Consider the following 15,887-nt stretch of genomic DNA (forward strand, 5'->3'; position numbering starts at 1 on the left):
GGCAGCTGGAAATCACGTGGCCCAAGATGGCTTCTGTGCCCTTCTGGCTCCGGGCAGAAATCAGCAGGAATCAGTGTGTGTATGTTCCACCCACCTCTAAAGGAGGCAGGATCACTGGCAGGAACGCTGATGAAATCCAGTCTCAGGCAGCTGAAAAGAGCATGACCCAAGATTGCTTCTGCACTCTTCTGACTCCTTGCAGAAACCAGCAGGAATCAGTGTGTGTATGTCCTGACCCACCTCTGAAGCCTGCATACATTTTTTCATTATTTGTCTAGAATTCATAATATTCACAGGCAGGTGTGTCTGAGTATCTTTTTAGAAACATGCTTCATAATAGATCTTCTGGATCTTATTTTGGGGAAAAGATTCCCTAGTAGTTTCAGGACCTTGGGATAACTCCCAACAATATTTGGTGCACTTTTTTGGGTCTAACATCTCAGGGCTGCTCAGGCCCAACACCTTTCTGAGCCACCAGAGCTATGCACTCTAATGTGTGTGTGTGTGTCTGTATATCTGATTTTATCACACATGCCTTCATATTCTAGAGCAATTTTTCTAAAAATTACCTAGATTGCTCCAAGAGAGTATGGGAATGAACTTTGATGCATGGGCAGAGGACATTCTCTTTATTTAAAATGGGTAGATTTCCAAGTAGGCACTGAGTAATATTTCTTTCTGAAGAGGAGTGGTAGGCAACTAAGTTCGGCAACCTGTGTCCTAAATATTTTTCTGACTTATATTTTCGAGGAGATTTGTATATATATATATATATATATATATTTTTTTTTTTTTTTGGGTTTTTGGGTCACACCCGGCGTTGCCCAGGGGTGACTCCTGGCTGTCTGCTCAGAAATAGCTCCTGGCAGGCACGGGGGACCATATGGGACACCGGGATTTGAACCAACCACCTTTGGTCCTGGGTCGGCTGTTTGCAAGGCAAACACCGCTGTGCTATCTCTCCGGGCCCGAGATTTGTATATATTTTAAATGTCTAAGAGCTCTCTTTTTCCTCTACCACTTAAAAAAAAAAAACTTCTTTGCATACCCTCCTTGAGTGATGGTGATTGCTCTACCAACCGGCTCCTCTTCTACATTTCTACAGTGCAGACACTTCTACAAAGTGTTTCTCTGGCTGTGCATTTCCATGTAGACATATAAAACTGCTCCAAGTGATTCCAATGTGCAAAGGAAGTTGGAAACACATTTAGATTTGGTAAATACCAATTCTACCTTTGTTTTATAGATAAACACCAAATTCTACCTCTCTAAGGAAACTGTATAGGTATTAGAGGAAAACTTCAAAGACCCTCCTTTGCTTAATACGCAGAATTTTACACAAGTATCTTATTCAAAGTTTAGAATTGTTGGGGCTGGAGAGATAGCACAGCAGTATTTGCCTTGCAAGCAGCCGATCCAGGACCAGGACCTAAGGTGGTTGGTTCGAATCCCGGCATCCCATATGGTCCCCCGTGCCTGCCAGGAGCTATTTCTGAGCAGATAGCCAGGAGTAACCCTTGAGTACAGCCGGGTGTGCCACCCTCCCCAAAAAAAAGTTTGGAATTGTTTCTGCTATGTCATTATGTTGTGTACTAGGTGGGCCTTGCTTAGTTTATCCAGAGATGGTTCTTTACTATCCTATCAAGGTTGTGAGAATAGGCACAAGGGTTTCCTGGTCAGGCACAGTATCCTCTGATCATCTGTGCTCCCCAATAGCCATTACCTTTTGTTCTCGAATCCTGCTTTTTATATGGGTGACCTCTATCCCTAGCCAACACTCATTTATCTTTTCCTCTAAGTCACTTACTTCCTTTTTCATCTACTTTTTTAGAATTTTTATTTGGGACCCATATTTCTCTTGATTTGTATTTATTTTATAATTCTCTGTTAAGAATAACTGTTGAGAAAAATTAGGAAAGAAACAGTTTTTGTTCACTATTTTGAAATAAAAACTTCATTCTTGTTATTTTTCATATTTTTTTTATTTTATGAAGATAAAGATGCAAAGAGAGAGGACCATGTGAAGTTACAGTGGGAATACAATCACCGACAAACAGAATTCTCATTTTCAGCCAAAAAAATTAAGAAAAATAAAACAAAACACATGCATAATTGCTTTGTCCCTCAAGTCCCCAGATTGTAGTACATTATAACATTTCTTAGCAGTACACAAAGCAATCTAAAGTCACAAAATTTATGTAACTCCTTTAACATTAGAGGCTGTAGTATTGTTGACATAGTTATATGCAAAATATGAAATAATATGAAAAATACCAAGTGGCATAATCTGCTACCATCTGATTAAATGTACCTTTATTATACCTGTTAATTCTTGCATATGAGGTCCAGAAGCTTCTTGTTTGGCTTATGAAATTGAAGTTACCAATTAAAAATTAAAGTGCTATCTGTCTGAAGAAAAAAAATAAAGAAACTTCATTCTTGTGAGTTCAAGTGTCTCCCCAGTTTATTTATTCAGTAACTAATGGATGTCACCCATTTGGAAATTGCCTCTTATGGAAGTTATTAGGTAAAAATAAGATCACTTAGATGGGTCTAATCCAGTGGTTGGCAACCTTTTTTTTCAACTGAGCCAAATCTCGCAAAAACCATGATTGAAATTTATTTTGAGAGCCACACAGGGTGTGCACTGGCAGAGGCTAGGAGCAGAGTCCTGACTCCTGGAGTGGCCGCCCGGCACACAGAAGAACCAGATTAAAAGTGTAAAGAGCCACATGTGGTTCGCGAGCTGCAGGTTGCTGACCACTGGTCTAATCCAATGGAAAAGCTACTCTTACAAAAAGGTTTTTTGAGTGTGTGTGTGTGTGTGTGTGTGTGTGTGTGTGTATAGAGGCAAGAACAGTGGGAAGAAGATGTAAAGAAATATATGCAGAATACAACCATCTACAAGTCAAGGGAAGATGCCTAGATCATCCTCCCATTGTCATAAGAAACCAAACTTGCAAACATTTGGTTTTGGCTTCTATGCTCCAGAACTATGTTTTATTTCAGTTGTTTGCCACCCAAGCAACAATACTAGACAGCACTAGAAGACTATAGCAAAGCTAAATTTTTTATTGCTCACAAAATGTCCTTTCCTCTACTGGTTTCAATTTCTACCCTTAAAATATACCTTATTGCAAAGTAGACATATTACTGCTAGCATCATTGCACCGGGCCCCAAAATTTTTAGTCCTTTTTAAAAAGCACTTTGGCTTACAATACTGTTACTAATTTACACACATATCTGTTATTCTTTCAGCATCTTGACCTCCTGCAGGGTTTCCACTTACCTCCCACCACTATCATAGTGTTCCCTTCCCTGCCCTCTTCTCCCCTCGCTCTAGTGGTGAGAATCCTATTATCAGTTACATGAGACTTTTGAACTCATCTTGACCTCCACTTTTCTAATTGGTGGTATAATAGATGATACAGGTCTGAATGTCTTGCTCTTTTTCTGAAAAGATTTTCATACAATTTTCTTAGAGTTTTTACAGTAGCAGAAATGGATGAGTGAATTAAAAAAATACTTGAGGGGGCCAGAAAGTTAATATAGGAGTTAATGCATATGTGTTGCATGTGGCAGTTCCATTTTTAATTGTCAGAACACATGGTCCTCCAACCTTCATGGGGTACAACATGAAAGGCAACCAAGAACTACCAGGGTTGCCTAAGTAATTGTCAGTACTGCATGGCCTGAAATACCACCTTGTTGAGTCCTCATATTGACTCACCTGTCTGGTTGGCCAATAATTTCTGGGAGACAGGTGCCCCCTGGACCTCCTGAACAGTACATAGAAGAACCCTTCTGAAATAGGAATATTTAAGAATATTATAGTGAGGAATAAAGGAGGACCAATTTACAGAAACTTTGAAGATTACTAAGCAAACAAAATCAGATCTGAAATATGTGACCTTGTACCATGATGTTGCAGGATGTTTTCTGAGATAATGAACTTTCCTATTCATTAGTTTGTCAAGCTGACTACTCTTCTTTACTGAGGCTGGGCTACAAACCATTTTGTGGAAGACAAAGTGTAGAAAAATGAGAAGAAAGAATACTAGATCTCTTATTATTCCAGAATGCATGCTGACAGTGTCAGTGTGAGGAAAGGACATGGGTTTGTTTGTGCTAGCTCCAAGATTTCTCCTGGAGTTTCTACTACAGCCAGATTCCTGTGTTTTTATTTTTGTTTAAGTTCTTTATATTTTGGGGCCACATCCAGTGATGCTCAGGGGATACTCTTGTCTCTGTGCTCAGGAATTACTTCTGGTAGGCTCAGGTGACTGTATGGGGTTGGGGATTGAACCTGGGTCGGTCTCATGCAGGGCAAAGCACCTTACTTGCTGTACTATCTTTCCAATCTATCCCGTGTTCCTTCTTACAGAACAGTTTCCATATCTCCTTACAGAAATAAGTTGTGTTCATAAAGGAAAATAAGCTTTCAGAACTGGAAATGAACTTCAAGTTCTAATTAAGAATGCAAAGGTTTAGAAAGATCTGCATATTTGGTATTATATGGTATCAATCACCATTTGACAAGCTACTTAATAGCATACCATTAATGAGCAATAGATATGCTATGCTTCAAAGTCAGTGTCACTATTACTTGTCTCTGATATTGGCTAGTTGGGATATTCTTGAAAAAAATTGAGTTTGATTATATTTTAAATCCTTCTCACTAGAATGAATAAACTATGTTGATTGTCTCTGAGAGGTTATTTTAAAAACTTAATTAAACAAACATTCAGATCATCCTCTAAAATATGCTGGCTGATTGTGCTTACGTTAGCCTTCTTTTTATATATCCCATGGGACAGCTTCAGACACATGCATAAATCACTCAATAAGCAGTGTGTATGAAGATCTTACTGTATGCTCAGTATGATGTTGTGCTATTAGAACTAGTTACTTGGTAAGCAGACTAGTATATTTTGCTTATTTTTTTCCTATTAACTCTCTACTGTCTCCACCCCAATTATTTTTACAGTTCAGATACCGGTCTTATAAGGATTCTTTAAAGGAAGAAGAAAATAGAAAATTCCAAAGGATGAAAGAGGAACAACACCAGAAGGTATGCACAAGAAATAAGACAGTGCTAATTATTTGCATGTGGTACTATGTAAAACCACCCGATGTGCTGGATCTCCAACCCCCGGGGAACGAGTCTAAATCAGGGTCGTGCCTCAAATAATTCAAAACTGGCTTAGGGTGAAACACATGTAGTCTGGCAGTCTTCAATCTCATATGGAGAGCTTGCTGCCTGCCATGACTGCTGTTTTTACGGAGTACAGAGACCCTCTGGGTGGGGCAGTAAGGACAGAGAGCTCAGAGTGCTCAGGCTATCCTTAGCCAGTCTCACCTAGGTTTACAAATAAGATAATCTCTGTTCTGGGGTAAATCCAAATGTAAACAAACATACAAAGGAACCAGGGATGATCTTTGTTTTAGGTAAAATAAGGTGTAACTAGATAATTTGGCAGGTTTGTGAAATATTGACATACATAAAAATCCTGAAAAAAATAATACAAACATAAAAAAATGTGGGAGTTAGGTATGTTTTATGAGAACAGTGATATGGTAGTTACTTCTATCAAAATTCTGTGTTATTTTGCTACATGTGGGCTCTAGTGGGTATGATGTGTGCTTGCTATTTTAGGAGCCAGCAGTTCATAAAGAAGATGATAGAAACACTTGTATTTTGGGATCCACAAACACAACCACTATCATGTCGTTTTTAAAATAAAAGCTTATCACATTTAAATAGTGTTCAGAGAATACTAAAAAAATATTCTTCAAGATGCCATACATGTTTACAAAATATGTGAGAATTTCAGAGATGTCAGTGGAATGAATATAGAGTCTTAAGAAAAAGGCTACTTGGGTAGTTGTCATTAGATTGAGCTTTCTGTTATGGTAACTGGAAAATGTGTTACAAGTTGATGACCTTACTTAACATTTAGGCTTAGCTTGGGTCAAAAGCTCTTGAGATGAAAATAATGGTGACAGTTAGTGGTTAGTTCAAAAGTACCAACTTTAGTATCCTTTAGTGAATTTTAAGTGGCATTTTATAAAATTTGCTGTATATATTTGAACATGAAAAATAATTAAAGGTAGACCATTTCATGAAGAAAATATGCTCAGTAGATTAGAAAATCAGGTCTGGGATTTAATTTTCAGGTTGAGCAGTCATTTTAAGTAATAAAAATTAATTTTTTTATTTACTAATCATGTTTTTCTTCAGAGTTGGACAAATATATATTCATATATATTATGATTGTCATTGAACATATTTTTATTATGTAAGCTTTACATAAGTTATTTTTCTCGCTGTATGTGTCAGTAAAACGAATAGCTTTATCACATGGGAGATAATACCATTCTTGGGATCTTTTGTTTTAGTATTTTTATTTGTTTGTTTTTGGGCCAGTGGCAGTCAGGGGTCACTATTGGCTCTGCACTCAGAAATTACTGCTGGCAAGTTTGGGATGAGATGCTAGGGATTGAACCCGGGCTGGCTGCAAGCAAGGTGCCCCAAACGCTGTGCTATTGCTCTGGCCTTCCTGTCAGGATTTTCAATAACAATAGAATTCCTAATGATATTTAGTTATCAGTTGCACCTTAATTTTGCTTCTCTTCTATTTTGTTTGATATGTTGTTGGAAAATGCCTACAAAGGCATTTTGTGCTTGGTAGTATATTTTGTTCTACGTCATATTTAGTGATTTAATTTGAAAATAATCATACTGGTGGTAGAAAGATGCATAAAACAACATTATATCATTATATCAATTTGTGTGTCCATTTCTTTCGTTTATCATATTTTTTAAAAACATATTATGAACAGCCTAATAGGTCATTTAGGTTAAGTTAAAGTGACAGCACATTTATTTTGCACTATATACATTTTCAGCTTCACATTCTCCCATTTTTTTTCTGGGAAAAACTAGAAACAGTAAGTTCTTTCTAACATTAATCTCTTAATATTTTACATTTGATTTAGTGCCTTCAACATATTTTTTTGACTGTAGCACTTTTTTGTCAATAAATATATTCTATCTTGACAATTCAAATAAACCAACTAATATCTCCTTTGATATTTATTTTCTGTCCTCAGAGATATCACCTTTCTACTTTACCACACTAAAATAATTAAAGTAACTTTATTTTGATCACATCTTTATGATCACATCTTTGACTTTTTATGTTCTGGTTTATATTTATAAATATTCTAGTAAAACTATTTATTTTTATTTTTTTTGGTTTTTGGGCCACACCCGACGTTGCTCAGGGGTCACTCCTGGCTGTCTGTTCAGAAATAGCTCCTGGCAGGCACGGGGGACCATATGGGACACCGGGATTCGAACCAACCACCTTTGGTCCTGGATCAGCTGCTTACAAGGCAAACACCGCTGTGCTATCTCTCCGGGCCCATAAAACTATTTTCTAAAGATAAAGTGCCATTTGAAAAATCAATGTACTGATCTTAATTGTACTCTCTATTTTCCTGTGACTTATTTTGTCTTATTTGTGTATTTGGGCCTCACCTGGCTATGCAAGAGCTTGCTTCTTTCACTGTGCTTAGGGATCATTTTTAGTATGTTTGAGGCATGCTATGGAGTATCTGGAATAGAACCCAGGTCAGACACATGCAAGGCAAGCATCTGACATGCTATACTATTTCTTTGTCCCCTCCGTATAACTCATTTATAATACAACATTAAAGTAATTCTTTCTTATAAATTAAAAAATATTTTAGGCACAGTAATTTAATGTACTGTTAGTGGTAGGGCTTAATCAACAAAACATTCCAGGGGCTGGAGTGACGGCACAGTGGTAGGGTGTTTGCTTTGTACACAGCTGACCCAGGATGGATCTTGGTTCGATCCTGGGTGTCCCATATGGTCCCGAAGCCAGCTTCGATTTCTGAGTGCAGAGCCAGGAGTAATCCCTGAGTGCCACTGGGTGTGCCCCCCCACAAAAAAAACCAAAACATTCCAGCACTATACCCTCCATCAGAGTCTGGAGTTTCCCTCTATTACTGTCCCATTGCCCCCCAAAATAACTTATTATTTATGTACTTAGTTATTTATCCCCATATTTATCCATCTATTTTTTATTCTTCCATTCTGCCAGCACAACACCATAAGCATGTGTTATATGCTGAGTTTTATAAAAGAAGCAAGGATTTCAATTCAGAAGAGGCAATCAAGGAGGTTCCCTATTATCCTAAAACTTATTTCGTAATACGACAAATAATTAGATGTAATGTGGGGCCAGAGCAATAATATACTATACCTTGTACATGGCCAACCTTAGATAGCTAGAATTCCAGATGGTCCCTCAGCACCCCCAGGAATAATTCCTGAGTGTAAAGCCAGGATTAATCTCTGAATATTATCAGGTATGCCCTTCCTTCCCAAATGATGTAATGAAATATAACAGTAAATCTAAAATTTTACAGTGACTAATCACTTTGTAGCACTTAATGATGTAAAATAAATAAATTATATGTTGTGATAACTTCAGGATAATGTGACAACTATTGTTCATTGTGTTTTTCTCCTAAACCCTCCCAATTTTTTATATCAAGTATTTCTCCTTCTCAGGATAATTTATATTTCTGGAAGAAAGGAGACTATTCTGGTCCCAGGTTCCAATCCCAAGTGGTCTAACTGTTCATGGGGTTTTAGTCATTGACTATCTTAGTCAGTTGTGGACATGCAAGATGTCCTAATAAATGAGACACAGGGAAGTCTGCCTTGTAGTATAAAATTCAGTCAATATGGATTACATTTTTCTACATTAATTACTTTTAGCTCAATTTCTTTTTATCTCTATATGATTCTAATATTTTCTTTACTTATTTACTTTTATTCCATCTTCTCACCCTGCGTAAGAATTTTCATAGTGTTTATCCCCTATTGTTTTCTCCCCTAATATAGTACTTGGTTAGACCATTTAATTTTAAAATACATGTCCCACTTCAATTTGAGAAAATATTTATTTATCTTTCTTTTTTATTTAGTGTTTTTTTTTTGGTTTTGGGCCACATCCCATATTGCCCCTCCTGGACTGCTAGTATAAGTGGTCCCTTCTGTGTCTAGCCTGTTGCAGAAAAAAACTTTAAAATACTTAAATTATTTGGTATTCAGAAAATTATTATTGAATATGTAGAAAGCTATGGTGAAGGCATTTTATGAAGATGGAATACAAACCTTTAGTGAAATGTTGTGCTCAAAAAAAAATATCCTTCTTGAGAACTAAAAAGTGAAAAGAATAAGGCATCCACTCCAAAAATTTAAAATAAAAATAAAAGATAGCAAGTGAAGTAATTAAGATAAGAATAGAAATTAATAATAAAATTTTAATAAACAGCTGCTACAAAATATCAGCAGCTTATTCTTTGGTAAGGTCAAAAAAATGAACAACTCTATGACAAGTCTAATCAAAAAGAGATTAGTGGAAATGCAAATACACAACATATGAAATGAGAAACTAGAATGTTAGATTTAAAAAGATTAAGGTTATATTACTGCACATAATCCACACATTCAATTTATTAGCATAACATTAATTGAATGACTATAAAAATATTAGACTCAAACAAAATTACTCAAATAAGTAAAATATAGAAAGGTACATTAAAAATGTTTTCTAAGAATGACTTTCCCCTACCAAGCTTAACTTCAGTAATTTTATAAAAAAATTCATCAGACATTTTTTAGGAAACAAAATTTAGTGATTTAAAAATTGTTTCAGAGCAAGGGAAAATATAAAACAATTTAGAGTTAATATTACATAACATCCCCATAATGTCAAAATCTGATAAAGGGCACTTGTGTGCACACAGATACATGGAAGCTTTTAGAGATTAACATCTGAAAGAGAATCCTAGTAAATGAGATTTTTCTTTTAGACAACTTACCAAGGCAAAGTAAAGCTTATTCTGGGAGTACAAAGATACATTGCTACATAAATTTTTTTTTTTTTTTGGCTTTTGGGCCACACCCGGCGTTGCTCAGGGGTTACTCCTGGCTGTCTGCTCAGAAATAGCTCCTGGCAGGCACTATATGGGACACCGAGATTTGAACCAACCACCTTTGGTCCTAGATACATAAACTTTTTTTAGCATTGTAAATAGGATAGAGAAAAGCATTACATAGTTGTGTAAACTTTGAAAAAAATTTAACCTTTATTATAAAATTATAATAAAATTTTGGGGCCGGAGAGATAGCATGGAAGTAAGGCGCTTGCCTTTCATGAAGAAGGACAGTGGTTCGAATCCCGGCATCCCATATGGTCCCCTGTGCCTGCCAGGGGCGATTTCTGAGCATAGAGCCAGGAGTAACCCCTGAGCGCTGCCGGGTGTGACCCAAAAACAAAAACAAAAACAAAAACAAACATAAAATTATAATAAAATTTTACAAATTGTAATTATTGGTATTATATCCAATAACAATTAAGGATATCTGTAACTTCTACAACTAATCAATATTGTTTTGAATTTTTTTTTTTTTTTTGGTCTTTAGGTCACAAACGGTGATGCTCAGGGGTTACTCCTGGCTATGCCTTCAGAAATCTCTCCTGGTTTGGGAGACCATATGGACAACAGGGATCAAACCTAGGTTCCTCCTGGGTCAGCTGTGTGCAAGGCAAATTCCTTACCACTGTGCTATCACTCTGGACCCTACAAACCTCTTTTTAATGATTGGTGAACAGAGGCTCTGTTGATCTCAATTTTTAAAAAGTTCCCTAAATGCAAAATCATTAAGTCTAAAAGTCATATATCTTTTCTGAGGAAATAACCAGAGATGCACCAAAATATATATTTGCAAATTTTTCCTATTATTAAACTGATCATGAAAGGGTCAAAACAATTTGATCAACAATAGGAGATTTGAAGATAATTTTAGAGTTTGAAATACTCTGAAACAGTTATGGTCACATTTTAATGACATAGGAATATGCTCAGCTATAGAAAGCTAACTTGAAAATTATAAAATTAAATCTGGGTGAGTTTTAAAACCTATTTTCTTCTGCTATACTTTGTGCAAATTAATTCATTTTCCCAAGATCATTGGATTTGTTCTGTCCATTTGTGCTGTCATTTACTTCATGTCATTGTTTCTGGAATTACATGAGAGAGAGCATATGGAGAGTGTCTTTTTTTTTTTTTTTTTGGTTTTTGGGCCACACCCATTTGACGCTCAGGGGTCACTCCTGGCTATGCGCTCAGAAGTCGCTCCTGGCTTGGGGGACCATATGGGATGCCGGGGGATCGAACCGCGGTCCATCCAAGGCTAGCGCAGGCAAGGCAGGCACCTTACCTCCAGCGCCACCGCCCGGCCCCGGAGAGTGTCTTTTATAGTCTATCATGTGATAATTTTGTAAAATATGTCCTGGGGTTCATCACAGGTTATAATCAGTGTGTAGAAATCTAAAATTGAAGACAATATGTGAACCTGTTAGAGGAAATTGCCAATGAGTGGAAAAATTTTGAGTGATAATTTCCTTCATATTTTTTAATGTTGCTTATATCTTTGTGTGTGTGTGTGTGTGTGTGTGTGTGTGTGTGTGTGTGTGTGTGTGTGTGTGTGTGGTTTTTGGGTCACACCCGGCAGTGCTCAGAGGTTATTCCTGGCTCCAGGCTCAGAAATTGCTCCTGGCAGGCATGGGGGACCATATGGGGTGCTGGGATTCGAACCGATGACCTCCTGCATGAAAGGCAAACGCCTTACCTCCATGCTATCTCTCCGGCCCCTTTGCTTATATCTTTTACAATAACTAACTTTTATGAGTAAAACAATTTAAGTCATAAGGAATGGGATAGAAGGAGCTCTGATTCAATGATGCTGAATCAGTTGATTCTGATTCAATAGTTGGAAGTTCATTTCTCTTTATACCATAATAAAAGATAATGAACAATTGTAAGAATGTAGACATTATTAATGTAATTTTTTTACTGTACCCATTAGAACTTACTGCTGGTTGTTTTCTCATCTGAGGGTAGTGTGGGGTAGTTTTCACTTTTTCTTAGAGTCGAGGCCATCGTTGGTCTGCTGGGCAAAGGTGTTATTATGGAGAACCTGATTATCAGGAAGAGTCTAAACTTCATACTCCCTCAAAATTTTTTTCTATATGAAAAAGCAAATAACACAATCTTCAAAGAAAAGGTTTGTTAACTTCCACAGCTTTAACTTTCCTGCTTTTCTATACCCTTTTTCCTTGTGGAGTTAAAAGAACATCTTTTCCTGCTTGGTTCATGGCACTTTAATATTTACAGAAAGCTGTCAAGCTGAACCATGTCAGAACACTCTGTTCTGGAATTCAAACATAATTTTCAAACGATCCTGTTGTCTTTGGTTACTAGCCTACAACTTGGCTGTGAAGCATGACTCTCAGTCAAACCGCATTAGTTTTCTCAAGTTTCTGTCCACATGGTTCTTAGTTGCCCCTTTCCTAAACTGGAATACAGAGAAATAATTTCTATAAGTACTTGGAAAAAAAAAAAAGACGACCTCATAACTACTGTTAATTTGGATGCCCTATCACTCTCTTTTATATACACAAGAAACTCTCCATCAGAGCAGTTTGCCCTGATGAGCATAGGCCTGGGCAGAGGTACCATTCCTTCTCTTCATTTACATTTATCTTCAAAAATTTTGTTCAGTTTTAGTTTCTTCTTTGTATGGAGAGCTGCCTGGATGTAGGAAGTTGTATTAGAAAATGCACGAATTCCCCTATGAGCCTTTTTAGTAGTATTTAGTGTTAAAATTCCTTGGGGCTGGAGGGATAATATAGTGGGTAGGGCTTTTGCCTTGCATGCAACCAACCTTAGTTTGATCCCTGACATCCTATATGGTCCCCCAAGCCTCATAGGAGTAAGCTCTGTGCACAGAGCCAGGAATAAACACAATGGGAGTATGGACCAAAATAAATAAAGTGTTAAAATACCACCCAGGGACATGTTTGTCTTATTGTCTTGTGACATCCATCCCTTCCTTCATATTTCTGTGTTATGTTGTTTGATGTTGTGTTCAATGCTGCATTTCTTTCTGCTTCATTTCACTATTGTTTCTCCATATCTCTTCCATTGTACTGTTTTTTTTTTCTTCAGGGTAGAACTATGTTCTTCTTCTTTTTTTTTAATCTATATCTTCAGTAGGAATTCAAGTGTTTTGAAAATGGTTGTACCTAAGACATGCATGTTAAATGGAATAGGACTTGACAATCTCAAATGCTGAGCATAATGTCCCTCCTGCTTAGTGTTTTGATTTGTTTAATGTCCAAAGCTCAGTCCTTGGAACAAGAACAGCTTATTTTGTATCTGTTCAACAAGGTGTACTTCTGTGTGAGAACCCAGTAAATGAACCAAGAATATATTTATAAGGCAGGCAGACACATCCACTGTGGCTGATGGTTTAGCAGAACAAATTAGCTAAAATTGTCCTTCATGGCACCAAATAAAAGAAAACCAGCCTCTTCTTTTTTTGCTAGTCATAGTATATTCCTGACTAGCAATGCCAGATTTCCTCTTTTGCCATCTGGACTGATGTACTTGCATGATGATGCCTCATCAACTTCACATTACACTTTTCCTCCTGCTCTGTATTCTTTATTTTTTTAATAATATTTTTTATTTAAACACCTTGGTTACAAACATGATTGTGGTTGTGTTTCGGTCATATAAGAGGATACCCCCCATTCTTATCTTTTCCCCTGGCTTGTGCTGTCATCTCTTCCTGTTCTCTTTACTCCTTCCTAATGGTTCTTGCTTTCATGATACACTCGTTTTCTTTTTTATGTCATTAATTAAGAATTAAGAACTACACTTGTACTCACCAGAACTTATAAACCAAAGAATGTGTTAGGAAGCACAAAATGTCTCACTCAGATAAAGCTCTGTAATTTTTTTTCTCATTTCCATTTATTTGTAAAGTGCTTTTCACCTATCTTTATCAGATCTCTTGAGAGATCCTCCTCAATATCCCCTCCTCCATTTTTACCTTCTTTATAATTAACTTTTGCATAATACTCTTCTGGGTAGGTGGTTACTTAAGAATTTGTTTTGAATTTCTTGCTGTTTCACTCGCAACTTACTATTTCTTATACATATATCTTAGAGCACTTCTGCAAAAGATATGCTCATTTTTCATGTTGATGTTTATTGCTAAATTATTCTCTAAAAACAAAATTAGTTTTTCCTAATTTAGACATTCCACCAAGTAACCAGATATATGCAACTTTCTATTAATCTTTTCTAATTTTTGTCAATATGATGAATAAAATGTTCTCATTATAATGTATTTAATTATGTTTGAAGATTATGGCCATTTTGAATTTACAGTCAATCTATAGTACGTATATCAGTAGATTTTATTTTGTCCTTTAACAGTTTTTCCTATTTGGAGATTAGTTGTTTCTTGATTTTTATCAAATTTTAGCTATCTACTTAGGTTTTCCTTGTACAACACTAATTTTAGGACATATTTGATTCTTTAGGATTATAATGTATATTATCCTCATTTGTTTGTGTTTTCTTTTCTTTAGAGTATAAGAGCAAGGCTTTCATCTGTCTTTTTTGTTATTATGTCCCTATCACGTAGATCTATGCCCTGTTCATATATTGCCAAATGAATAGCTGAAGCAATCTATGTATATACTTCTAAAAAAAGTTTTTTAAATTTTGATTTGTGTATGGCATATCTCTTCAATATATTATGTTTCTTGATGGGCTTTCTGAATATTTGTTTCACTTTTATCTGCCTTACTAAGTTTTCTTCTACATCTTTAAGCATCTTTAATACAGCATGTTTTCATTCAGATAGAGACATTCCTGTCCTTAAACTGGGATTCTGGAGGGTGGTTCTCTCTTCTTTGTCGTGTTATATTCTCTTGAGATTTCAAAGGTGCCCTATGCTCCACACATTTTGCTGGTACAAATATCCCTTTTTTGAATTTTATTGCTCATTAATTCATTCCATATTGATATCAGTAATATAAAATAGTAGCTTTTATCCCTGGTCAAAGTTTGGTTGAACAACACTGACTTATAGAATTGAACTTTTTGATTTTTCTAGCAGGAGAAGTTGTATTTGATTATATTAAATTGAATTAGATTATGGGGCTGCAGAGATACTATTGCAGCTAAGGTATTGCTTTGCACGTGGCTGACTAAGGTTTAATCCCTGGTGCTCCACATGGTTCCCTGAGCACCTCCAGGAGTGATCCTGGAGCTCAAAGTCTGAAATAAGCCTTGAGCACTATGAGGCATGGCCCAAAGACACTAACACAAAAATTGGCTTAGATTAAATTGATTTAGGGGTCCTTTGCTGGCACCCACAGATATTGGTGCTTGCTTTTTCAAGGTGGAGAGTAGTAGGTTCAGCATCTATTGAGAAATGCTGAAGGTGGGGGCAGATTGGTGTTTGTGGTTCTTTTAATAGTCTCCTCTTTAGGTTCCCCGATCAGATACTCAAACTCTGTTCTTTAGTGCAGTTCATGTTAGTGCTAGTTCTAATTCGACTGCATGTGGAATCAGAGGCACAGCCTAGATTGCTTTTGCTGGGGTTGTGGGGAGGACCTCATTTTCACATGTGGACTCCATTTGAATTAAGGGCATATATTTCCTACTGTTTCCTCTATTGCCTTCCTAGAACTTTGTGGGAGCTGCTGCCCTGCCATCTGTGTTCTGAGGCCTAGAAGACAGCTTTCATGTGTCTCTCTCCACCCACCTTCTGTCCAATGAAACATGAATCTTCCCAATGACTACTGCTGTCTCTGTTGCTCTCTAAGACTCACCCAAAGCTGTGTGGCTCTATAATGTCTTGTCCTCTTGATTAATTCCTAGTTGTTCGTGGGAACTAGGCAGGGAGCCTCCTCTTACT

At 36.7% G+C, this 15,887-nt stretch overlaps 1 protein-coding gene across 1 annotated transcript in view; it reads left to right on the forward strand.

The window, feature by feature from the left end:
• EPSTI1 (epithelial stromal interaction 1) overlaps positions 1-15,887 on the forward strand; it is a 118,745-nt gene that overhangs the window by 79,724 nt on the left and 23,134 nt on the right. The window contains 1 exon segment of the mRNA XM_049778492.1: positions 4,989-5,072. Within this exon segment, the coding sequence (XP_049634449.1) occupies positions 4,989-5,072 (84 nt within the window).

Source organism: Suncus etruscus, chromosome 8, assembly GCF_024139225.1.
Source record: "Suncus etruscus isolate mSunEtr1 chromosome 8, mSunEtr1.pri.cur, whole genome shotgun sequence".
Classification (NCBI taxonomy): Eukaryota; Metazoa; Chordata; class Mammalia; order Eulipotyphla; family Soricidae; genus Suncus; species Suncus etruscus.